General features: G+C 36.5%; 2 protein-coding genes across 2 annotated transcripts; one reads left to right on the forward strand and one right to left on the reverse strand.

The window, feature by feature from the left end:
• Nucleotides 1-407: 407 nt before the first annotated feature.
• Nucleotides 408-8990, reverse strand: slc25a24 (solute carrier family 25 member 24). The gene is made up of 10 exons (XM_039693297.2): nucleotides 8393-8990; nucleotides 7122-7248; nucleotides 6758-6845; nucleotides 5986-6097; nucleotides 3897-4055; nucleotides 3133-3285; nucleotides 2440-2547; nucleotides 2100-2267; nucleotides 1455-1605; nucleotides 408-1367 (listed from the first exon to the last, which is right to left on the reverse strand). The coding sequence occupies exons 1-10, from the start codon at nucleotides 8573-8575 to the stop codon at nucleotides 1186-1188; spliced, it is 1431 nt and encodes a 476-aa protein (XP_039549231.2). The 5' UTR covers nucleotides 8576-8990; the 3' UTR covers nucleotides 408-1185.
• A 1297-nt stretch (nucleotides 8991-10287) lies between these two features.
• elp3 (elongator acetyltransferase complex subunit 3) lies at nucleotides 10288-25512 on the forward strand. The gene is made up of 14 exons (XM_039693286.2): nucleotides 10288-10453; nucleotides 11031-11130; nucleotides 11624-11762; nucleotides 11879-11949; nucleotides 12726-12789; nucleotides 12893-12961; nucleotides 13155-13309; nucleotides 15642-15803; nucleotides 16332-16458; nucleotides 21863-22056; nucleotides 22327-22417; nucleotides 22503-22796; nucleotides 23500-23581; nucleotides 24851-25512. The coding sequence occupies exons 1-14, from the start codon at nucleotides 10432-10434 to the stop codon at nucleotides 24925-24927; spliced, it is 1647 nt and encodes a 548-aa protein (XP_039549220.1). The 5' UTR covers nucleotides 10288-10431; the 3' UTR covers nucleotides 24928-25512.
• Nucleotides 25513-27367: the final 1855 nt, after the last annotated feature.

A 27367-nucleotide genomic window follows, 5' to 3' on the forward strand; every position in this document is an offset into this window, starting at 1 on the left:
TGAAAATGTTGTCATTTACTCACCTTCATGTTGTTCAAACCTTATATGAATTATGTATTTCTTCTGCTGAAGACAAAAGAAGATATTTTGAAGAATGTCAGTAACCAAACAGATGGGCCTCATTACAGTCCCCCACCCCATCCCATGGAAGTCAATGGGGCTTGTGCCTTTTTGGTTGCTCATATTCTTCAAAATATCTTCTTTTGTGTTCAGCTGAAGAAAAAAATGGACAGAATTTTCAGTTTTGGGTGAACCATCCCTTTAACATTTTAACATAAATTTCTTTACTGTCACTTTTGATCAAATTAATGGTTTCTTGCTAAAAAAAAAAAAAAGTATTATTAATATTAACATTTATAACATTTTTTAAAAAATGTATCTGGTAATGTGCAATAAAACACAACAAATTGTATTAAAATACAACCTTTAATGTAAACAATTGTTACTAAAATAACCTAACGTTGGGGATAAAAGGCAACACAAGTTAAAGTCATATTTCCAATGTAGAGTTGAGATGCAAAGGAACCCACGCAGAGATCGAACAATGATATAAGGCACATTTAGCTCTTTTATGTGGGCTTCCATTTTGGATTGTTTCTCTGGTCCTTGTTTTACTGTGGATGTTTCGCATTTTTCACAGAACATATATGAAAATTAGTGACTGAAGTGTATAAAGACTTGAATATGGCCCAACCTAATTCACTTAAAAAATTGTACTCTGTATAATAAAGTATAATTACTCTCTATCTATCTATATATCTCTCTCTCTATCTTTTCACCTTTCCATCTATCTATCGATCATAAAACAGACTGAACCTGTATAGCATTATAGTGCACTGGCTCACAATGGCTTCAGTGCTCTGGTCAGGTATTACATAACCACAACATGGTCACATAATAAAAGCATATAAATAGATCAAATTATTATCAGAATATTTCAGATATTTATTAATCACACATAGGTACATTTATATTTCAGTGTAAACATTCATTAGGTTGGGCCCCAACTTCAAGGCAAGACACCATCATGGCTTTTTCCAGAGTTGATATTTTAAACACTTTGGTTGCTGAACAAAATGCAACCAAACTGAACAAAATTTTTCCCATCATGGAGGGTGTTTTTAAAGAGAGGTGGTTAAAAGTTGTGCGTGTAAAACATGCAAGACTCTGTCATATGAAAATTCATCATTTTGAGATGCCTAATCCAGACCTCATATACTCATACACCACATAGCTGATGCTGACAGCTGGGATCACTTTCATGAAGTTGGGCAAGATCCCACGGTACAGCCCGAAAAAGCCCTCGTTCTCCATGATCCTCTTCACTAACTTGGACATGGACACCTGCTCTGATCCCTCCATTGATGCTGGGAAGAATAAAAGGAAATGTTAGGCAAATCACAATCACAGTGCAAAAGCATAGATGAGGTGTATATTCTGGCCTGAGTGTTTACCTTGGGCCTGCATGCGTGTGCGGATCAGAGCGAGAGGGTAACTGGCCAACTGGCCGCATGTGCTGGAAATGGTCCCACAACCGAGAAGAACCAGCACTCCTGGGTTAGCAGTTTCTTTAGCATAGCGAGACAACCAGGCATTCTTCAGGGTCTGTAGAAATAGAATGAATAAAATTATAAATTTATATATAATGGGTTATAGCCAGATGTGACAGTGCTACTGCAACACTGCAATCGAGTAGCTGAAAATCTCTTCAGCAAGCCGACGTTTGAAACTGAACGTTTGGTGTCGCAGACGCTCATCACACAATCATAATGATTAAAAGTAATGAGAGTAAATGATCTGACCAGTGCCAATGCTGCTCTCTCCTACTGCAGTCTTTGATCTTGAAATTAAATAGTTTACTTAAACTCCGTTAAATTTGCATTAGCATGGTAATTGAAGACCGTATTAATATTAGTTTTGTGGAGGCACATTTATGTGGCCAAGTGTAAATGGAACAGTTTTAATAAATCAGATAGCTATCCAATCAGCAAAAACACATGAAGTGACCAGGTGTAAATAGGCCCTGGGGGTATTCCAGGACCAGGATTGGGAACCACTGATCTTCAGGTATTTCACAGTGTTTCAGAGTTTGTACTCACCTCATACACTGCTAAATCTATTCCAGCATACGGAATAATTCCAATGATGTTGGGCACATAGCCTTTATAAAAGGCCTTCACACCCTCCTTCTTCATAATCTTCTTAGCACAGTCAAACATTCCAGAATACTGACCGGTCTTCCCCAGAGTAAGTCTGGTCTTCATTACCTACAATTTAAAAGTTAAAACATTCATAATCATTTACCTGAAGATGGGCACCATGTGTCAAATTTTTGCCAATATTAATGTCAATATTGGAGCCACGATATCTTTATAAGTCTTCACTTTCTTCCAAGATCATCATATAGAAAAATCCATTTCCACGGGTCTCATTTCTCACCTCCATTGGGTAGATGGCCGTTTGAGCGGTCGCGCCAGCCATAGATCCAGCAATGAACCTCTCATGTGACTGGACTTTCCCACCTTCTTTGGTCAGTATCCTCTTGTACTGTCAAAGCACAACACAAAACACATTATGCAAGACTGATTTAACTGATGTCAAAGCTCATCCAAGCAAAACTGAGATGGGTTTAAAACAATCGGTTCTCTTTTCATTAGTAAAAAGGAAATGCGATCTTCTCCATTGCAATTATCCTCTGTCCTCTGACCGGATTACCAGTCCAGGGTTTTGTGAATGACACTGACACGCTGCTTGTGTAAGACGGTTAAGCAATGTCACACAAGAGCATTTGACCATCGTAATCACAGGCGTGTTGGTATTCAGTAAAACGGTTCCATAATCTACAAGTTAATTTTGAGTTACTGACATTTTCGCACACCATATTGCCTAGTTTTAGCTTATTCGTGTTTCACCAAGAAAAATAACAGCACAAAGACAAACACAGAAAGATTGTGGCAAAGAAAAATTCAAAAGTGGAAGTGGTTTTCAGTGTTTGTGGGTTTCTTGGCAATGTGGGTTTCTCAGTGTCACATTGGGCAATCACACCATCTCTAAACCAACAGATATATTCACTGAGCATTCGTCTGATCTGTAGTTCAGTATTATTTGTTCATTTAGAGGGTGTTTTCTCACCTGCTCATACGCCATGAACTTGATTGAAGTTTCTGGAGCGATTTTTATGACGTTGACTCCATTACCTCTCCACAGAGAGGTCACACCCCCTTCTTTAATCATCTTCTTGAATCCACCCACCAGACTGATTTTGTTGGTTTTTGAGGAATGAACCTATGAAAAGTATAGATTTATTGACTTGTTACACCATTCAATTAAATAATAAGTTAATTACATGAAATGTATTAATTCAGCAGTAGACCAGTGTTATACCATTTACCATTATTTACTAAAACAACTATAATATATATTTTTAAGTTTTAGTAATTTTGTTATGAGCTTTAGTCATTTTTTAATTATTGTAATTTATTTTTTTCCAGTGTTAATTTTAGAAAACTTTAATTTTACAAAATATAAATATTCCTTTCAAGTAAATATTGTTGATTACATTAAATATCTTGTAATATTCATCAGCCAATTCAAATATCAGTTGACCATAAATATTATTATCTCACACAATTGTATTTCTCAAGTAAATTTCTCACTGATATGCTGCTTGTGTAAGATACCCGTCACATAACCATTTGGTCATCACAATCATGTCGTGTTGATATTCAGTAAAACAGTTCCCTAATCTGCAAGTTAATATTGAGTAATTGACATTTCACATACAATAATGGCCAGTTTATTGAACATCATCTTTTATAGATGTTTACATATTTTTAATAGAAATACTGCTGATATGTTGAAGTGCAAATTTGGGTTTTAGAAAATCTGAACTGCACCTGCATGAAGACTTTCATTCTGTCCAGGGGGGCGGTTCCTGTTCGAGAGATCGCCCCTGCCACGGCCCCGGCAGCAAGCTGCCTCCACCAGATGCCAGTGGTCTTTTCCTCCTCAGTGAACTCATCTGGAATACTTAGACTGTCACCTATATCCAACACCTAGCAGACAATAGAGGTGAAGTTAGTTCCTATTGAATCCTACATTGACTTGATCTCTGAGGAAAAAAGCTTCTTTGTCTTAGTGTTGGATTGAAATATGAAAAATATATCCTGATACTGTTTTATGACTGGTCATATACAGTAATATGCAAAGAATATGAAAATAGTCAAACATCCGGAATGCAATATAACAGTTTATGTGTGAAAGCTGCAGTGTTAAGCAGAATGTACATGGGTATCATTGCTGGATAAACTCTGACCTTTAACACCGTACAGCTACTGACTCCCTAAAGATGTATCATTTGTTAGAGGCAATAGTCAAAATAAAGCTCAAAAGGGTTATGTCTTGAGTTACACGGAAGGGGGTTCAATTGCATAATATTACATTTATACTAATCACATCTACAGTAATGAGCACCTAATTCATAATATATCCCATCCAACCTGTACTTAATTAGAACCTAGCTCTTAATCCAAGTTAGTGTACTAAATGTCATCATTACCGTCATCTTATGTAATATATCAGCACTGCATCACAGACTTGAACAGGCAACATTAAAGGGTTAGTTCACCCAAAAATACAAGTTATGTCATAATTTACTCACCCTCATGTCATTCCAAACTTGTAAGACTTTCTTTTTTTATATAGAGCACAGTAAGATATTTTGAAGAAAACAGTTTTGGTTCCCATTGACTTCCTTTTTATTTTTTGTCCATTTAATGAAGTCAATGGGAACTGAAACTGTTTGGTTTCCGACATCTTTCAAAATATCATCTTTTACATTGCACAGAAGAAAGAAAATCATAAAGGTTTGGGATGGCACGGAGGTAAATTAATGACATATTTTTCAATAAATGGCTTATACAACCTTCATATATATTTTGTTATATATGCCATTTTGAATCAGAAATTAAGATATTTAGAAACAAAATGTACCTCAATAGCATATTTTCACGTATCTTTATATCATAATATGAAGGATACAACTCAGCAGGCCAAAACTACTTTGACCTCTATGAAATAAAGTGGATCAGAGGACCTACCATATCTACATCCATCACATGTATAGCTTCTTCATCCTCAAAATCAAAGATGAGCCATTCCCCCTTATGCTCATGCAGCAAAGCCATGCTGACCCTCTGCTGCCAGCTCGTCTGACACCAGCCGTAGATGCTAACAACTACAACGAAGATCTATTGGTACACCTGCTCTCCTCAAAATGTTACAGTACCGGTACACTCCCTTATCTCTCTCTGCCCAACATCACTGCACTTCCATCAGTCCAACAGTCAGATGACGAGCACATCCAGGGATAATCCCAGTACAGGACAGTCTTAAATTAGCTTTGCAGCAATTGGCTGTAACGACTCTCACTAAACCTGCACTGCTCAAAAATCTGTGTGATTTTTGCTCTGCGCTAAAAACTTAAGTCAACCCGAAAAGATTTTAGACAGAAATAACCGGAAACATTGAAAGATTAAAAAGTTAGTAGTAATTATAATTAGCTTTATTTAAAAACAATACAAGTCTGTGGTATGTCCTCATTTATATAGTAAACGTGTGTGCGCATGAGTTGTCAAAACATTGAACATTAGTATTAGTGTGACTTTTGTTAACATTTGACACTTAATCAGTTAAGAGACTCCTTATCCTTCCTGCTCTCAACACTTTTCCTATGATTTCCCAATCCTGCCGACTCACAGAGGGATATAAATGGCTGGCCAAGCTGATTAAAGGGCTACCTAGCTAGCTGTGTACCTGACTAGACAACTGAAAGGCTGTCTGACCAGTCAATGACATGTGACTGTTTGACTAAACAAAGCCAGGCCGTCACCATTGCATTTAGTGTTCATCCTAATAACTGATACCAAATCAGATGGTAATGGATGAATGTATTATGCAATATCTGAGTGCTTTTGTGGAACTTACAGTGGAGTGTTTCCAGAAGCGTATGATTTCCTGAAGGTTATCTGCTGGGTTGAAGAGAAAATGCTCCCTCCATTCATTCCAATCCAGAGACATAGTTCCATCCACATCAATACTGGAGAACAAAGGACAAATGAGAGAAGACAAGTAGGTCTGAAGAACAATGTTCTATGTGGTAAAGTTACCATGTACTGTAGCTTAATGGGAGAATCAATTAAAATTGTCAATGAAATAAGAAAGGTCTTATTTTAGCATATACATACATACATATTACATACATACATGAATACGTATATGTACTTTTTTGCACAAAGAAAACAAAGCCTATGTTTTGTGAGATTGTAAATCATTTTTCATTAGTCTCATGCTTTTTGTCCCCTTTCAAACCCCTTTCAAAAGATTACTAATCTTTTTTTTCCGGCAAAATAACCAGATTTCCTCAAGAAACTCTGCCTTTCTCGGCAGGACTATTATCAGCGAACTAACTAGATTGAGCATGAGCATTTCACAAGCAAAGACTTACATACATTTTACATAAAGGCCTGTTCGCAACTTAAATTGTTCACATTATCACTACTTTGAAGCAAGTTAAATTTGTATGAGGTGTATAATATTTAGCATTAAAGTGAGAGGAATGTTTATAGTCTATATTGTTAAAAAAAAAAAATAAGTCTTGCATTAATTTTGATCATGTGTGACTGTGAACAGACATTTCATGTACATTTTTGTTTCACTTTTTCATTGAGTTTTTGGTGAGAATAGGCCTCATGAGTACCTGTGGAGGATCTTCTCTGCATCTTGATCTGTCAAGTTTATGCCAATGTCTTTAAGTGACTGCTGAATCTCTTTGGCATCAATGCGACCTGCATACGCAAATAATGTTGTTAATTAATGTTTATTTTGTGATCAACAAAAGCACAATGTACAATGAAAAGTTTTCAATTTGACTCTAAATTAGATCTTCAGTTTCAAAGCAGCTTTACACAAAGTCATACTGTTAAGTATATAATGCCTCAATGCTTTAACATAGAGTGCTTTTAAGGCTAGGCGATATGGCAATACTAATGGTAATCTAATGGGCTTCAAAATTAGTCCTCAAAGGAGAGCAAAAAACACAGTTTAGCCTACTTTAATCTTACCATCATCATTTTTATCCAGACTCTTGAAGGTCAATCTGAGTTTTTTCTCATGTTCTTTCAGATACCTTGAAAACTCCCCAAAGTCCAGCCCCTCATCCTTATCAGAGTCTCCAGAAGCAACAATTTTCTGTAAGAGAAAAACATAACATGCGGTTCCTGAAAATGTCCATCACTGAGTACAAGAAACTCTGTACTATATTTGTAACAAAATATACAATACAAACATTGTTTGCACATTGTATAGATTCTGTTAAAGATATAAACCCAAAAGGAAACAATGATTTCTCAACTTTACAGAAAATAAAACATTGCTCAATTATACCTCATTTTCATATTCAAAATGACAAACACGGCTCTTTTTTCTGACATCAATGTGAGCTTTAAAAACACTGCCATCCAGTGTTGTCATTTAGGTGCAATTAAAAACTTCTACACACTTCAGAAATGTAACACAAATCATAAGAGCAACAAATGATCACTCAAAACGGGATATTTATTTTAAACCCCATGTATGTGTGGTGGCAAACAATTTAACATGACTGAATAAGAGACAAACGTGTACCAACTGTCTTTAAAGTTTATTTATTTTCTTGCAAGACATCCAAAGTGCCTGCAGAGTGTAACAAAGAAGGCGTGACCACCTGATGAGATTGCTGTCTTGTTACTTTGATACAGTGAGTCTCATTTGCAGGTAAGGTGTGGTTATATCAGCTGTCTCAGATGTTAGGAATGTCAAGTGTTTTAATATACATGAGCAGTATAATAGAAGTGTCTTTACCCACCCTTTTGCTTTAAGTGCACTTCATTGCAAATTACAGGAAGTGGCATAACCTATATTTGACTGGAAACCCCTATTTGAAAGGCATTCCTCTTTGGGGGAATGCTGAGGCAAAAAGTTATCTTCTACTCCCTGTAGTTAAAGTTTGGTAACGTAAAAAGCATAAGTATATTATTTACTCCGATCTCTGAATAGTATCTAATGGAGTAGGATGTGGGCTGGCACTAAAGGCATCATTTCCCATCCCTTATTTGAACTACTAATAGCATTTACCATTAGCAATGTTTCAAGTTAAATATATTATCTGCATCTTACATCAAACAAAATGGTGGATTTTTCTTAGTAGCAAATTTCCCTTGCACGCGACGCGAACAATATGCTAAACCGCCTGTCACCGTGGTTTATGTGGCTTATTATGAACCCAGAACGCAGAGCTATTACAACAACAGTGAGTCAACAACAGAAATGCAGTGAGCCAGTGAACTGGAATTACCTGCGCTTCCCCTTTGCCCATTGAGAAGCCCATAGCAGCCAGGCCCGTCTTGAGCTCAGAAACATCCACTTTCCCATCTTTATTAACATCCAACTTCTCAAATAACTCCGCGAAACTTTTCGAGTTGTCTTCCTCCAAACAATGCGATTCGGTGAACACGAATTTCTTTATAAGCTGATACATGATGAACTGCGATATGTCGGTGTATATTGTATTTATATTTTTTTCCGCACGGGATCCAAAGATTGCAGGGAACTGCGGAAGAACAAGATGTTGCCTGGCTGGCACTGAAGAAAACAGACCCTACCTAAATGTCTTTGCCCACTGCAGTGTCCACATATATGTCAGACTATCTTAGTCATTCTTTTATTGCCACTACTATCTCATGAAACTCAACGCTGTATACTATGTAGGCGTTTCAAACTGAGCTGGGCTAAGAAGGAGGGACTAGAATTACTAGGGTTATTTCCCTAAGGTGCCTTCTCAGTTTAGACGGACACACCCAAATGTACACAAGCTTTTTTTTCCTATTTGACTCACTGAGTTCCCATTTTTCATAGCACCGTTGGCTAGGCTGTAATGCATCCTATAGCCTATTCAAATAAGATGATAGAACAAATAAGATGATAGATAGATGCAGATACAAACATGTCAGATAAAAAAAAAAATGTTGGATCCTGGGGTAGGGGGGGGGGGGGGGATACACCAGTAATTTTATAGTGATTACAGTACCAGTTTTGGCCACACTCTTACATACGGCTCCTTTTAACGTACTCTCAGTCATACACACAGTAACTTGGACACATAAGCACACGTCAGCCTGCAATACCAAACAAGACCACAGGGTGATGCCAAAGGACTGAATATATGGACCAATTCTGAATTATTAAACAAAATGAAAATGTTCACATTCACAAACTTCTCTAAAACACGCTTCTTCGGCGAGCATCCGTTATAAAACATTAACAGTTAACATTTATTTTTGACAACTACGCGAATATAGTAAAGTGAGCGTCTGTAACTAACGTTAACGCCCGTTACAACGGATATCGCGCGTGCTGTAATCGTCTTTACCTTCATTACATTCGACATCAATGAAAGCTTTTTCAGTAACACGGGTTTTCTTTATCCAGCTGAGAGATGTAACGTTAGTAGTTTGCGTATCCTATGTTCATGAAGAGGTTGGGTGTTTTGGTTTAGCAGCCGTCGCTCAGTCTGTAATTTGTTTATTTTTCTCACACAGGGCGATGAGAAGCAGCTTGGCAACGAACTTGGGATGCTTTGTTTTAATTAATTTATTTATTTTTTAATTAATTTAATTTATATTTTTTTATGTGGATAATACAAATTAATAAATTATATTATATTTAAATTAATTTGAAGTAATCTCAGGTTGAAACCCACTGCTGAGATAGATAGATAGATAGATAGATAGATAGATAGATAGATAGATAGATAGATAGATAGATAGATAGATAGATAGATAGATAGATAGAATGTGCAATGCATAATTTTGCACAGCTGCAGAAACAAATCACTAGCTAGATCATCCTAAATATAGCAAGTTACTACTGTGGTCAGATATGAATGAGGTAAATATAGCTTCAAAAGTCCGCATAGGGAATTATTATAATTGCAGTACAAGTTTCAGATTTCATATTAGTTTTTGATGGCCAGAGGCATACTGCAGCCTACTGGGATTACTCGCTAACTGTATTTTTCTGACAAGATCATTTCAACAAAAAAATATTATGTAACATTATATTACAGTATTTACATCATATCATCTGAACTGAAGTGAACACTAGAGGTCCTCCGGTAGAAGCTGTGTACTTCACTGACTGTAGCAAAGTGCCCTGGCTACTTTACGACAACTGTACTTGCATGTGTTGCTTTACGACACACGCATTCGCTTTACGGAAGAGTTTCGCATGTTCACTCATGTTGACATTTTTATCAGTGGGTTGATTTTCTAACTAACTGCTAGGTTAAGTTTTTATCGTATACGGGTTCTGTATTGTTTGTAGATTGTTTCCGAGATGGGAAAGCCGAAAAAGAAGAGTAAGTATTTACTGCTAGTTTTAAGCAGGACCAATTTCTGTTAACTTAGCTGCTAAGAGCATGTTGTTGAAATGTCCAATCTTGCATCATCTAACGTTACTAACGTTTTGACTTGGGTATTGTATGTTTATGAGAATTATATATTTCAGGTTTAATTTACATAAGCAGTTTAGTAATTGTTCGTCACTGTTAAAATGAAAATGTGACAAAAAGTTGTCAAAGTTACGTGAATACGTGAATCAATGCACATTTTGAGATTCGAAATCTATTTGACTTTTTGGATATGTTTTGTTAAGCATGCGTCAATGTGTCAAATTACTCCAAAATAAAAAAGACACGTGTGTCAGTATATGTGGAAACATCTATGGTTAGGTGTAAGGTTTATAATAAAAAAAAAATGTTGTAAATATCAATGCTGTCAGTCCATCACAAGTAACTAGTTCTATCCTTTAACTAGTCCTTAACCGTAGTGTCAGGTGTCTGGATTCATTCTACTGAGACTATAGTACCGATAGAGATTTGTGTTTCTCTAACATGACATGTCTGTTTAACTCCGTGCTTTCTGTGTTCACATCAGGTGACTTGAGCCGTGCAGAACTGATGATGATGACAATTGCAGATGTCATTAAGCAGCTGGTTGAGGCCCACGAACAGGGAAAAGATATTAACCTTAACAAGTCAGTGCATTTTAAAGATTCATTTATTTTAATTATAATATTAAAGTCATCATGAAACAATATTGACCATTGTCATTTTTATGGAATATTACAGTATTTATAATGAATGATTGATCTGTGGACATCATTCTTTTTTTTAATTAATTTGCCCTCATACTCTTTTTGAGTCAAAATAACTACCTCCCTTTTGCAACTACTATTCTTCTCTGATGATATGTTTACTGTTCCGAGGGCAGGACAACATGTCACTCACATGACATCACAGCAATAGCGAACCACAACGATCCAATCTATTCAAGATTGGATCAACTCCTGTCCTACATTTTTTCTAGTTCGAGAAACTGCTTCATCCAGATATTCGTCACATTCACAATAGGGAAGAAAGGACTAGCGGACTCATGGCAATACGTTTCAAAAACAAAAGTCCAAATGTTTTCTCACTGGATAACTATAAAACCAAGTTAGATTGATCACTAAAATTGTGTCCTTATAGAGTCAAGACGAAGACATCAGCCAAATACGGTCTCTCTGCACAGCCACGGCTTGTGGACATTATTGCTGCAGTGCCGCCTCATTATCGAAGAGCCTTGGTGCCCAAACTGAAAGCCAAACCCATCCGCACTGCCAGTGGGGTAAGGATGGTTTGTTCGCCATTTGTTATTGTGTATTGGTGATGGTGTAAAGATATCATAATATAGACATGAGAGTTGAAACCAGTGCTCAGACTTTGATTTAATATTCTTTGTAGATTGCAGTTGTTGCTGTGATGTGCAAGCCTCATCGCTGTCCACACATCAGCTTCACTGGCAACATCTGTGTGTGAGTATGTCCAAAATAAAGTGTGTGTCTTTTACACTACCGTTCAAAAGTTTGGGGTCAGTAAGATTTTTTTTTGAATTAATCCTTTAATTCAGAAAGGATGTTTTAAGATCAAAATACATTTACAATTTTATGAAAATGAAATATTTTATTTTAAGTAAATTAATATGTTCTATAGAACTTTCTATTCATTAAAGAATCCTGAAAAAATGTATCACGCTTTCTACAAAAATATTTTTTGTGCTGTTTTCAACATTGATAATAATGAGAAATGTTTCTTAAGCAAATGTTTCTGAATCAGCATATCAGAATGATTTCTGAGCGATCATGTGACACTGAAGGCTGAAGGCTGGAGGAATGACTGCTGAAAGTTCAGCTTTGACACCACATAACAGGAATAATGTACATTTTAAAATATATTAAAATAGAAAACAGTTATTTTAAATTCTAATAATACTTCACAATATTACTGTTTTTACTGTGTTTTTGAGAGACTTCTTTCAAAAACATTTTTAAAAATCTTACCGACCTCCAACAGTAGTGTACATTTATTCATTCAGCTCATGCCTTTATACAAATGAGCAATTCTACACAAGCTATTCATTCAGGTGCCTTGAACCTTTTACAGTGCAGATTCCATGTGGACTTGCATCTGGTTCAAGCTATTAGCATTGTGTGTCAGTTGGTGGGGAAACTTTAATTAGCAGGATATAATGATAACTGGTCTCAGTTTTGAATTTGATGTAGTGTGTTTTTGTTTTCATTTGCTCAAACAGCTACTGCCCAGGGGGTCCGGACTCCGATTTTGAATATTCCACACAGTCTTACACAGGATACGAGGTAATTATCCATCTGTCTCCCAAAGCAATGCTATCACGCATATTTTTATGAGTTTCGCACTAGTGTCATGCAGTATGCTTCATTTTGACTGTCTCATACCTAGCCCACGTCAATGAGAGCCATCCGTGCACGATATGATCCCTACCTCCAGACTAGGCATCGAGTAGAACAGGTGAGTCATCTTCATAGCTCATATTTATCAGCTGTTTTCTGAGCATTGTGCAGTTAAAATCATAAGTGATCATTACATACTACTTAATGGTTTTGATTTTACGGTTTAGATCTGGAGGGTTGATGATCCTCTCAGCTTTTCTACTCATTTAGAGGGTGTTAATGACATTATGCTGCTGTGTTTGCACATCTAGCTCAAGCAGCTGGGTCACAGCGTGGATAAAGTGGAGTTCATTGTGATGGGAGGCACATTCATGGCTCTGCCGGAGGAGTACAGGGACTATTTCATCCGTAACCTCCACGATGCGCTGTCAGGACACACGTCCAACAACGTCACTGAAGCTGTCAGGTACATGCGCCCCATGATAAACTTGTCTGAATGATAGAATCAGGCCACTCTTAATTATGATAGACCAGACATAAATTTACAGGGCCAGGAGAGGGCAAGAAACAGTCCATCATCAGTCGGTGTTATGCCTTAGGAAAGACAACAATCTTTGTGCCCTAATGTACTTGTACTTGTAAGAATTACAACGCATATATATATATATATATATATATTACGGAATAACATAATAAATATTATATTATGAATGTATGATGTATCATGAATGCCTACTCACATTTTCTTCAGAAATAATTATGCATAAATGTACTTGTCTTTAACCCATTAGTCAAATGCTCCAAGATCAGTTGATAAGTGCAGAAGTTAGATAAAAGTTGAGGGATTGGAGCAGCTGTTGTCTTATTATGTGTGTCTGTGGAACATCACTAGTTAAAAAGCTCTGCCCTGGGATCAGTGCTTTTTGCTGTTGGATAATTTAAGTCCATTATAGCAAAATGAACAAATGCAGCTCTTGGATCAGTTAAAGCACAGCGCCAAAACCCCCTGGGGAGCAAATTTGGTAGGGTGGCAGTGTTGGGAGGAAGAGATGGTGTTTTTGGACTGGTCTTCCACGGTCAGAGCAGCTGCATTGGCTCTGCTTTCTGAATAGTCACAGAACAATAAGACAGAATGTGGAATTGTGGCTTTGTTTAAATGATGAAGACAAGATAAAGTATGTTATTAGGCACATCTCCTGATATGTTATTTAACAGTTTAGTCGTCATTAACTTGGCTAACCAAGCAAATAAAAGCCTTCTTTTCACTTTGACCATTAGTCTAAGACCATTTAAATAGGTGATGAATGTGATTTCTGTGCCACCACTAACAACTCCAAACGAAACTGAAAAAACATTTTATACTTTTTTTTAATGTATATATGTCAAGATTTTTCAAAACACTTATTTGCATCAGGCGACTCAGACGCAGACTACCCTGTGACATCAACTCCAAAAGGAAGGAAATGGGAATGATTGCAAGATGTGGATCAACTGCCACTGCAAGGCGCTGTTAGTTTAATACTACGTTTTTGTTATTTATTTTCTTGATAGGGGAGAGTGTGTATGTGTGTGTGTGCACGTAGGCAGAGGTCCACAGAATTGTCGGCACACCACAGCTTATCAGCGGGTTTGTTAAGATGACACGATTGCCATAATTGTTCCGGCGGCTAATCAGCCAGAGATGGGGGAGACAACAGTTCGATTTCAGGCACATTGCTTATCTTAGGTGTGTGCGTGTGTGTGTGTGTGTGTGAGAGAGAGAGAGTGTGTGAGTGTGTAAGGGAGAGAGAAATAAAAAGTACAAATAAGAAACACTCTGCTCAACTACATTGTCTAAAATCTGGAGCAAGAAACAGGAGCTAAATGGAAAGAGTTTTTGGGCTATTAAATGTCCATTAAAACTTTAGAACTATGTCAGGCATGACAGGAAGCCAAAAACCACATATTTCTGAATTATTATTAAATTGATGCAAGCCAATTGAAGCCAATTCAGTCGTTAAATAGTTTTTATTTCACCATCAGAAACTATTATAGGAAGATTATTTCTTCAATTTTATCCTGCGTTCAGTTCGACTTTCACAGACAGTAAAAAAAGGCATTTTAAAAAGAAAAAGAGGTTTTCGTTTGTTGAAGGTTTCCATCATACATTACACATAGTCATTTATATATATATATATGTGTGTGTGTGTGTGTGTGTGTGTGTGTGTGTGTGTAAGCACACATTCACGCGCACACACACTGCTACAAAACAGTATATATAAATATAGCAAGGATACTAGAATATATAAAAATAATTATAATAAATTATTAATATTATACACACATCATTCAGAAGTTTGTGAGCAGTAATTTTTTAAATATTTTTTATGTTGTATTTGATCAAAATACAGTAAAAACACAAAGTTCTTATAGTTTAAAACTCTGTTTTCCATCTGAATATATTTTAAAATGTAATTTATTCATGTGATGCAAAGCTGAATTTTCAGCATCATCACTGCAGTCTTCAGTGTCACATGATCCTTCAGAAATAATTTTATTATTTTGATTTGGTGCTCAAGAAACATTTCTTATTATTATCAGTTGTGCTGGATAAAATGTTTTTCTTAGGATTTAGGATTTGTTTTCAAATATAATATTTTGTAACTTTTTTTAATCCCTTTACTATGACTTTTGATCAATTTAAATTGGAATCATTAATCTTTCCTATTTATTTCTTTTAAAAAAAAACATATTATAAATACATATACACATATATAATATAGTATCCAGATTTTTGAGTAGATTTTATGTTTTCTCAGGTACTCTGAACGCAGTAACACCAAATGTGTCGGCATCACGATTGAGACCAGACCGGACTACTGCCTGAAGAGACACTTGAGTGACATGCTGGCCTACGGTTGTACCAGACTAGAGATCGGCGTGCAGAGTGTTTATGAGGATGTGGCTCGTGATACCAACAGGTCAGAGTTGGTAGCTTTATTATGAAGGACTTTAAAGGAAGTTAGCCGTAGAGTACAACATGAGTGTTTGGTATTTGTATGAACTTGATTCTGGGATGTTAATTAGCATAACATCGGTGTTAAGACTTCAAGTGAATAATTTTGTTCCAACAGTTTCTGGCTCATGTTGGTAATTGCAGTTTACTCGTTTGATTACATGTCATTTAGGAATCACTTCAAGGCATTAGGAGACTATACTAATTACACTATACTTACACCCTTTGGTGTAGTTGCAAGCACTTTGTTAAAGGATACAGTGGGAGTTTACCAGTTACCTTTTTAGCAGGACAGATCTTAAACCATAAGCCTCAAATGAGATCTTTCTAGATCTATATTTAAATTGTTCAAATGAAAATTACAATTAATTTGAAAATTAAATCGTTTTACCAATTTGTATGACCATAGAAAATTCAGTCCTACAAAGCTTAGGATGATATTCCATTTGTAACTGCTTTTATCTTTTTATATTGACTCTGTTTTTTTTTCTAGGGGACATACAGTTCGGGCTGTGTGTGAATCTTTTCAACTTGCTAAGGATGCTGGTTTTAAAGTTGTAGCCCACATGATGCCAGACTTACCCAATGTTGGAATGGAAAGAGACGTGGAGCAGTTTATAGTGAGTACTTCATAGATCATTTTAATTCTGCAGCATTCATCTCTAAACTCTGGCACCACACATAATATGGTAATAAGAACATAATAAGAACAGCCAAATGATTAAAAAGTAAGCTAAAGTATGGAATCATTGTATGAAATTTTGAGTATATTACTTTTTTACTGGTCAAAATGTTTGGTGTGAAAATACTCTGTAGAAGACAAATCCTACAGAGATAGTTCACCCACATCATTTACTCACCCTCATGTTCCAAGCCTGTATGACTTAATAATATTAAATGTTTCAAATCAGCATATTAGAATCATTTCTGAAGAATCATTTGAAACTGAAGACTGGAGTAATGGAGTAATCAGAGAAATAATTAACATTTAAAAATATAAAAGAAAACTGTTGATTTATATTGGAATAATATCTTACAATATAATAGTGTTTACTGTGTTTTTGTTCAAATAATTGCTGCTCTGGTAAGCTGAGCATAAGACTTCTTTCAAAAATATTAGGGCTGTGCAAAAATTAATTGCGATTAATCGCATCCAAAATAAAAGTCTGTGTTTACATAATATATTTGTGTGCGCTGTATGTAATTATTTTGTATATATAAATACACATACATGCATGTATATAAGAAAATGTGTTATTCATATATAAAATATTTATATTTATATAATATAGATTATGTATTTATATATATATACAGAATTTAAGCGCAAATAATTCTTAAATATATACATGCATGCATTGGTATTTATATATACAAAATAATTATATACAGCACACACAAATATATTATGTAAACACAGACTTTTATTTTGGATGCGATTAATCACAATTAATTTTTGCACAGCCCTAAAAAATATGTATAAAAAAAAATTTCCAATGCCAAACTTTTGAACTGTAGTGTATATTTATAAATGCGCAACAAGCTTGTCACGACAGGTTTGATGATGTCAAATGTCACTTTGAATATGCACATTTAAATCAACGGGTGAGATTGTCATTGAATAACTACTTAAATTTTACTCGGTTCCTCACAAATGTATTGCATGCTTTCTTAAGACTTGTAACATAGTTCACAAGTAGTATGGACTACATTTGATACATTTATGGTGTTTTTTGTGACTTTTTGACATTCAGCTAAATGTTTCCTTTGTGTAACAGGAATAATTGTTATCCCCTTGAATAAAGTCAAGCAGGTTTGTTACAACTCGAGGGTGAGCAAATTTTTAGATGTTTTCAAAATTCTTACTTTAATAATCATATTTGAAAGGATTTCTTCAAATAAGGCTCAAACATGCACTTCAAATGGATTATGGGAAGGTTTGTAATTGAAGGTCCTCATACTTATAACTGTTTATTCTGTAAGCTCTTTTAATGTAAATGAACTGAGGAGCCGAGAGACAGACAACTGATTCCTCACGCACAGGTTTATCTCTGCATACCTCACAGGTTGCGCAGATGGTTTACAAAATGTCATTTTCATCAACCAAAAGAGTCCATTTAATCAACGTTTCTGTGAAATAGCTGTTTGGGTATCCACAATTTCCATATCACTTTCAGGTGCTGTATTAATTTTGACACTCAAAGTAGAAGGAACTACTGAGTCATAGTCATCATCAAGCATATTGCCCAGAGGTATTAGGAGAAATGCTGCTCCTTTAGAAAAGTTATAAATAAGTGATAATAAATAGTGAAATTAAATTTTTTTTCATATCACACACAGCCCTAGGTTACAATGCGAAGAGGCAAACAGAGGTAATACACGAGACGTACAGTACAGGAACACCATAACACGACTATCCCAAAGAAAATGCCACTATTATTGGGTCCAGTAGCTAATTGTCGCATAGCGGGAATGATGGGTGAATGTAAATGAAGTGGGGAGTGATGTGCTATGGCAGGCTGCTCTTTTATGGCCTCTGTCAGTGTCCAGCTGTGACGCATTGGTTCACATTATCAGGGGCTTCATTATATGAAGTGAATAGAGCATTCATTATGGTGGGTTTCATTACCGAGGCATGGAGATCCAATCAGTGACTGCGCTCTGGAACCCATTCAAAGTGCGTCTCTCTAAAATACTGTATTAAACACCAACTGGGAGCAATCCAGGTGCCAACAGGTTTCTTTGATGTCTTAAGCGAACACTGTCAGTGCACGATCTCTGGAGTTTAGCGATTTTAAAGCTGGTGATTATTTCCCATTAGGAGAACATAAGAGCCTAGAATGAAGCGAGTGACATTAATGTTGCATAAGAAACATCATGATTAACTGAGTGCAATTATATAAATAATATTTTGCATTAACAGTCACATAAATGCCACTTAACTGTTGAAGAGAACCATTAACTTTTTATTGCAAATAATCCAGTCTCTAGAGTCTATGAAGGCATGCGTGCGTCTCTTAAGCTAAAAGTCTTTTACATTGTTGCACCAAGCCAAGCCCGCATTACACCTACCTCATTTCCCCTTGGGAGGCTCTTACTCGCCTCCACACTGCTGCAATCAAATGACAGCTCCAAAATATTTGGACAGCAACACATTTTGTACTCTATTTGTACAATTTGTTATTGTAGTATTGCAATTAGAGCCTAAAAGTGAAAAACAATCTACTTTATTTTAAAATATCCGATTTTTATTGGGATTTTTAATGTTAGTCAAAGTTTCATGTACCAAAAAACAGAGAACCATGTCATAAAAGAGGTTATACACTGATTAAATAAAATGTTACTGGTGTGTGAGTAGTTCACTTTTTAAAAAACTTTTGCTGATAATTTACTCACCCCCATGTCATCCAAAATGTCCACGTCTTTCTTCCTTCAGTCGAAAAGAAATTAAGGTTTTTAATGAAAACATTCCAGGATTTTCTCCATAAAATGGACTTCAATGGGAACCAAACGGTTCAAGGTCCAAATGAGAGTTTCAGTGCAGCTTCAAAGGGCTTTAAATGACACCAGACGATGAATAAGGGTCTTATCTAGGACCCTTCGAGTCATGACTCGGAAAAAAGATTTGTTCGTTTTGATGAATGAGTTTGAACAGATGAGTGACGAACGCTCATCACAGAAGAAAGACGAGCATTTGTGCTTATAAAACTTAAACTTTTTTTATTTATTTTTGAAATGACCTATCGCTTCGCTAGATAAGACCCTTATTCGTCGTCTGGTGTCATTTAGAGCTCTTTGTCTTAATGTGTCTTAATAAGTGTGTGCTTCTTTTTGTCACAGCTCACAAGCTCAGGAAAGTCACCAATAAAGGGTTTAGGATTTTACTGAACAATCGTTTTTGCACATTCTTTGTCGTTCCATGACATTTATTTACCTGTGGCTCCAGAGTTGGGATGCACTAATATTAAAGTTACCAATAAGATGATTAAGTGTTATCATGCTATCATAAAAAAATTAATTACTGATATTAAAATTCTAGTTGATACAGATAAGATGATAAATTATTTTCATGTTATGGCCATTAACCGATAAATTGACAATATTAAAGCTTATTACCATTTTAGATAAATAAATTGAAGATACAATTCTTAAAACTAAAGTTATTTAAAATGCTAAATCGTTTAAAAGTGAATTTAAGCATCACAACAGTATGAAAACTGTGTAAAATGTATATTTATTATGAAATTGGCAAAAGATTGTATTTAGCAGTGTTTATTAAATTATATATATATATATATATATATATATATACACACATATAAAATTTGTATTTTTGTACCCTCTGCAGTTAAGCACTTCTTTCTTCTCGGTAGATTTGGGTCGGCTTGACCATATCCCTGCAAACCGTTCAGTGTGTTTGTTGGCAATAAGTCCCTGTCATTTGGTTTTATGTTACATGACTTCCGACCATGTTCTGACGATATTTCTGACCAAGTTGTTGCTTTGTAATAAGTAAAAGGAAACGCACCCATATTAAGTGCAACACTTTGTGCAAATTTTTGACGATAATTGGCACATTGCTGGCTGATCTGCCTCCTAATTCTTTCACCGTTTTATTGGGATCCGTTTCATGCATAAATTTGAGCTCATAGAGAGAGAGAGATTAATGGCTCTGGATGGTGGTCTCTGACCCCAGCGCTATCAGCTCCCCTCCTTCGCCACCGTGTGCCCACACAACCTCACCTGTGTCACCCACCGGCACCACTCGGCTGGTTTATCTCGCCTAACCTGCTTTCTCTGATGCTTGTGCTCTCCTCTTCCCCTCCCACTTCCGTATTTTCTTTCTCGCTCGCTCGCTCGCTCACTCTCCGTCACGCCTCTCCCCACCTTTCGATACAGGGACCTGTCGCCGCTATCTCACGATGAGTGTGCGGTGGAAAGGAGCGTGGCTTGACGATAATGGAATCCCATTACTGGCTCGTCCAACTCTCACTTCTCACTTATCTGACTGTGTGCAGGCTCCCCTCCCTACATAAAAAAAAAAATAACACTCAGCGTAAATATATCACACAAAGACTCGTTTCATTTGACTCTTAGAGTAAGGAGAAGCGCAAACCGTAAGGATAGTCGTGACTCGAGTAATCCGTCATTTCAATTTGCCTTTGAAAGGCAACTATTTTTGATTGTTTGCACTATTTAGAGTTGCTGTTTAGTTCAGACCCATGCAGTCTTTGTTTAAATGCGCCAGAGTCAAGTCCGATGATTCGCTAGTATGTCAGGAAGTCAGACAGTTCCAATTAAATGACCATTGGCATTGTCTCTTTGATTGTAATGGTTTCGTTTTTGAGTGTGCTGTGTGAACCCTGAGGTTTTCAAAGTGACTCGAAATCCCATAACTATTACGTGTTAAGTAGCAGATGTAAGCAGGATCAGAGACGGAAGTCATGAGTCTTTATTTAGCCCTTTACCAATTCTTGAACTGTTGAATGATGTTATTTTCCACTTACGTTTATGAACTTTAGATGAAATGAATCGGTAGACTTTGCATCACATGTACCAAGAGCACAAGCTGAAATCTTATATTCTACTTGAAATTGTGTCATAAATCTCATGTCTTTCAAAATTCTACGAAGAGATCTTCAGTGCCAACCGTATGGAAAAAGATTAAATGTGTGATAACTAGTAAAAGATATCTTTATTATTGTGTGTGCTATAATGAGTTGTGAAGTTTGTGGAGTTTATCATGAGTGGGTTAGAGCCGGCAGATGCCACTAATTATAGTGCAAGGTGACTGATATTATGCCTATATCATAAATAATTTAGTTTTATGATGGTAAATACGCTATAAAACTTGCAAGTTACAGTATTTTGTACAACACTGCTTTAATTAAAAACATATTTTACACAATACTTACTTAGAATTCAAAATGTTTTTATGCATGGCATTTATTTCTCTTTAGTGCACTCAATTACTGGTCCTAGTCTCATGTTAGCACAAAAACACCTCTTGTCTCTGTCCCACAGGAGTTTTTTGAGAATCCTGCGTTTAGACCAGATGGGCTTAAACTTTACCCTACGCTGGTGATTCGAGGCACTGGACTGTATGAGCTGTGGAAAACAGGCCGCTATAAGAGCTACTCTCCCAGTGCGTTGGTGGATCTGGTAGCACGAATACTAGCATTGGTCCCACCATGGACTCGTGTGTATCGTGTACAGAGGTAACAGGGACTTAACGTTAGTTTTCTAGATACTACCTTTCAAAGTTAGAATTGACCTTTGTTAAAGGGCGGTCACTCCAGATCCAGAGTAAATGCACAAATGTGAATTTTTCCATCTGATTATTAGCCAATATTAAATGTGTCGTGCATCCCTAATTTATTATTTATTCAAAACAAAAGCATTTCCTGCTGCCCTAATTCAATGTAGTGTTACCATTAGTTAGTTTTTAAACAACTTTGAAGAAGCTAATAATCTGTGCTCTTTTTCAGGGATATCCCCATGCCGTTGGTGAGCTCTGGGGTGGAACATGGAAATCTGAGGGAGCTGGCATTGGCCAGAATGAAAGACATGGGCACTGAGGTAACCTAAAATCTTTAATCATTTATTTTGTTTGCCATATGAATTCAAGGCCATTAATTGCAAAGCATGCCGTTGACTCCTGCAGTGTAGAGACGTCCGAACCAGAGAAGTGGGCATTCAAGAGATTCATCACAAAGTTCGACCATATCAGGTCGAGCTGATCCGCAGAGACTATGTGGCTAATGGGGGCTGGGAGACCTTCCTGTCTTATGAGGACCCCGAGCAGGACATTTTAATTGGTCTCCTGCGTCTTCGTCGCTGTTCACCACAGTCCTTCCGGCCCGAGTTGAAGGGTGGCGTGTCCATTGTTCGGGAGCTGCATGTCTACGGAAGCGTGGTCCCTGTCAGCAGCCGAGACCCAAGCAAGTTCCAGCACCAGGTAAAGACACCTTTTTTATGCCAATAACACACGGCAGAAACTGCTTTAACATGATTTGACATTAATGATATCTGATGCCTGTTATCTCATGAAGGTCTCATTATCCAAAGCTTGAATTTAAATAAGATTTGCAAGTATAGTAGTATCTGTTATTCAATAGTATATTTCTGGAGTTTAATTTATTTTATTTATATGGTTGAGGGTATGTTCACACTTGGCAGGCTTGGTTCGATTACCGCGAACTCTGTTGCAATTGTTCTGTTTATTATAGTTAACTTGAATTGAAGTGTGAATGCTGCCATTCGAACCCAGGTGTGCATAAGACAAGTGGACCAGTCCTCTTCCAAACAAACTCTAGTGCTGTGACTGACTGAAAAGTGAATGCAACACTGACCAAACACATCAAAACAAACCAAAAAGAGGACGTGATGTCACAATATTTGACCCTAAAAGAGACATAATGCTCAAGCTTACCATTTTTTTTCTCATCAAATGAGCTACGTTGCCTGTAACAGTTCGGTAGAGGCATTAAAAACACGTGTCCTTGCAGCAGATCTCATCATTTTTGTCTGTAACAGAGGAATTCCTGGCATTGTTTTCACTCCTTTACACAATTTATAAGCTATAAATATAAGCTCATATATGTATATAGTCTCACTGACTTGCATTCTAATATGTTCTCTTTCGCCTCGTGCACTTGTAGGGATTTGGGATGATGTTGATGGAGGAGGCCGAGAGGATAGCCAGGGATGAGCACGGCTCGGGCAAATTGGCTGTTATCTCAGGTATCAAAAATATTCTCAGCATTAACGGAAATGGCGCTTTCATTTTGTTGGGTCTTCTCTTGCCCTCGCTTGAAAAGAATGAATAAGACATTTTTGACATGCACCTCCCCAAATAAGCTGCAGGATGGAGATAACAGCAATTGGAAAATAAATGAAAATCTGCATTCATATTATTCTGGCACTGATAATTTAATGCATGTCTGACAAAGCAAAGCAAAACATCAACAGTGGAGTATATTGGAAATACAGTGGGGTTCAAAAGGCTGAGACCACATTCAGAGTTTATTTTTATTGTAATTTTACTGTTTCTTGCTTTAAATATTTTGAATCTAAATGGCATCATTGAAACACAAATTATGTCTCTCTCTAGACCTGTTTGCTTCAATCACAGCAAATTCATTAGTTTCAAAATCAACATTGATATTACTTTTCTGTTTAAATATATTTTACAATTTTCAGCTTCATTACTCTTTTCTTCAGTGTCACACGATCTTTCCGAAATCATCTTAATATGCTGATTTGGTGTTCAAGAAACATGTATTATTATTATTATGAACAATGTTGAAAACTGTTGTGCTGCTTTATTTTTTATTTTTTGTAGAACCGTGATATATATATATATATATATATTTTTTAATTCTTAGATTAATAGAAAATTTACAAATAAAGACATTTATTTGAAATAAAAGTCTTTGTAACTCTTGTGGTGTTCCACAGGGGTCCGTTTTAGGCACATTTTTTTCACTATACTTAAATGATGTGTAAATTATCAAATGATCTAAAGTTTACTATTTTTGCAGATGATACAAATATTTTTGGATTTGACTTGAAGCAGATGTTGGAAATGGTCACTAATGAAATGAATAAATTAAAATTCTGGTTTGATTCAAATAAGTTATAAGTAAGCTATTTGCTTCTGTCTGCTCCTTCTCGAACTAATCCTTTTATTTATTTTTTGTTTAATTTTGATGTTTTGTTGTATTTTGTGGTTTAAAAATTTTGATTTGCTGATTGTTCAAGATAAATAAATAAATAGATAAAATAACATTATGTATTGTTACTTTTGATCACTTTAATTCACCCTTGAAAACTAAAAGCATTAATATATATGTATAATATTGTATGTTAATACAATGTAATTTTTTTCTGCTTTTTCAAATTTTCATGTTTTATTCCAAATAACATTCTCCATGATGCCTCCATTAGAGGATGTAACATTGAAATATAAAGGTTCTTTTCTACTATAATTCTACATTTTTGATGTTTCAGGTGTCGGAACGAGGAATTACTACAGAAAAATGGGTTATGAACTGGAGGGGCCGTATATGGTGAAAAACCTTTACTGAAGCAGAGAGCAGAAGCAGATTCAAACCAAGATGCATCATATCCCCTGGAGAATTTCGTCTGACATGCAGGACACTCACTTTAAGGGCATCTTTACTGGGCACGAGGACTAGAGAAGGGAGTATGTGGTCGGCACAAAGCAAACTACGCTATTCTGCTACATGCCAGCCAAGGAGTTTTCCGTATGTTTTGTCATGAAGACCATGATGCAAGTAAAGGTACACCATTCTCCCTAGGCCTCAGCTTACAGACCTCTCTCTCCAGTATACTTGCCAGTGCATTTATTTCTCTGGGTTAACACTCATTATTTTTTCTTCACATTATTTTCGGTTTCTACTGACAACATGGGACATAAAAGAAGTGTGGAGGCTCTCAGCTATCCCGCTATGAAAGCCCACATTTTTCTTGTGGATTTGGGAGGGAGAAATAATGGATGCTTGCAGCTTAGCACATTTGATTAATCCGCCATTTTTCCTGTTCTGTTAATTTTGAAGATGGATTAATTGCATTTTCATGTTTTCTTGGCTTTGCATGAAAAGTGTTCATCTGGCCATTTTTTATTGTTAATAAAAGATATTTATCCGGGATTTGAGTTAGCCTATCACATGATTGTACATTGTCATAAATCACATGTTGGCATGAAGGCAGGCGATTTGGACGAAGTTGAATAGACATAATACAGCCATCACGGAACATTCAAACGAATTAATGAGTAAGAAATCATCTGCGGTGTTCTCCTGTCTGGCTCAGATATGAAAAACTGTCTCCAAAATGATTGAAATTCAATTGCCTCTATTTTTGACAGAATGAAAAGTTCATTGGAACTATACTGCTGCGTTTTAGTGTCTGTCAGTGTCTCCACACTACCAATTTCTGAGAAATGCCGTCTGGCGTGGCGAGACTCTCCTCGGCAGGAGACCTCATGACTGTCTGCTGATGGGTTTTTACTGCTTCATTTGACATCGCAATACCCGATTATATCGCTATCTCTGCCTGTGAGTCAAGGTGTCAGGCGAATGATGACCGACTGCGCTTTAAAGCTAAGTTCAGTCAGATCACACTTGTAAGAGGTTTGTCATCAGAGAAATGGCTTCCAATAAAGGGCATGATGTTGTTTGGCCACCACCCCACAATAAAGCGATGATTTAACAATCGTCGATCTCGTAATTTCCCAGCACAGACCCTTTATTATGACTTTAATGGCTTGATAATAACCTCACGGTTAAAACAGTGAACAGTGACACTGTGTCAGTGTCATCATACACACCAATCAGCAGCTTTCACTAAATCTCAGGAAGTTTTAACTGGACAATACCATACTGGATTTAGCTAATTAAGCTGGATCATTGCGGTCATTATTCCTCACGAGTGAAGTCTTACCAATGCAGAATTAATACTGATGTAGCCAAGATGATGACCTCAGAGAAGGCTGAGTGCAGCGTTAAGATAATGTGCATATTTCGCCACGAGGTCAGGATGAGCCATCGCGGTGTTTCATTTGCAAAGCAGCGATGCGTGAGGAAAAGGGCAAAGTGTCTCTAGAGATGGAAATGTCACAGATGAGATCCACTTAGAAGGATTCTCAGATGCATTATATTATTGCCGGTGCGAGGCTGTAAGGTTTTGAAACCCTCTGTGACCCTTTAGCACCCTTTAAAGTCATTAATATTCATGTTTGGCATTATTATTGGCTTTCATCAACTCAACACTGAAGTTAACTGCTTTTTGTCTTTATCACAGAGATTTGTCAACAAAATGTACTCTCTCACAGAAGGTTTTTCATTTTCTAGACCTGAAAACTAGAGAACACAACTTTAAACCCAGCAGCCACACATCATTTATATCCATCACAAAGGGAGAGTTTAATTTCCTGTAAAAGATGGAGCACTTTCCCAAACCAAAAAGCCATTTGATGCATCCTGCCAAGTGCAAACAAAACCAACTACAAGACTGGCCACTAAACCGGCAGAAACAAAGACGGCCCTGTCGGTGGAAAACAGGCGATCTGAATGATTGATACGTGTGCCATCTTTCACAGATACACATTATTTCCCCTCCTGTCTACAGTTGATGTTGTACATGCGCCACCAACTGAGAAACTTCAAAGGATTCAGTCATTTTGACTTTCTATAATTACACTGTCGCTTCAAGGTGGCGATTTGTGGTGTGACCGTTCTGATTGTGCCGTTTCTCGTGTCTTGCTGCATCTGACAACACGACTGAAACTGATTATGACTGACTATCCTGTTATGTATTCCACAGATAAAGCAAGTTTGGATTTGGAAAAGATGTTCAGACAATACTGTATTGTTGCACTTGTTTTGTATTCTTTAGTGAAATACTTTAAATAAATACATAAAATGACACTTTAATCAATGACAACACCACAAAAGAGAGCAAAAACAGTTATATTAATAGAAAAAAGTGTGGAAGATTAAATTA

This window comes from Pimephales promelas, chromosome 13 (assembly GCF_988280905.1).
Source record: "Pimephales promelas chromosome 13, fPimPro1.hap1.1, whole genome shotgun sequence".
Taxonomy (NCBI): Eukaryota; Metazoa; Chordata; class Actinopteri; order Cypriniformes; family Leuciscidae; genus Pimephales; species Pimephales promelas.

What these genes read in the sequence shown, in the direction of transcription:
- slc25a24 (XM_039693297.2), bottom strand. Translation starts at nt 8,575, where the DNA reads ATGTATCAGCTTATAAAGAAATTCGTGTTCACCGAATCGCATTGTTTG. An exon ending in TGGGCAAAGGGGAAGCGCAG is followed by an intron (nt 7,249 to 8,392) that starts GTAATTCCAGTT and finishes TTTCTCTTACAG; the next exon opens with AAAATTGTTGCTTCTGGAGA. An exon ending in GAATGAAAGTCTTCATGCAG is followed by an intron (nt 3,286 to 3,896) that starts GTGCAGTTCAGA and finishes TACTTTTCATAG; the next exon opens with GTTCATTCCTCAAAAACCAA.
- elp3 (XM_039693286.2), top strand. Translation starts at nt 10,432, where the DNA reads ATGGGAAAGCCGAAAAAGAAGA. An exon ending in AAAGATATTAACCTTAACAA is followed by an intron (nt 11,131 to 11,623) that starts GTCAGTGCATTT and finishes GTGTCCTTATAG; the next exon opens with AGTCAAGACGAAGACATCAG. An exon ending in CCATCCGCACTGCCAGTGGG is followed by an intron (nt 11,763 to 11,878) that starts GTAAGGATGGTT and finishes TATTCTTTGTAG; the next exon opens with ATTGCAGTTGTTGCTGTGAT.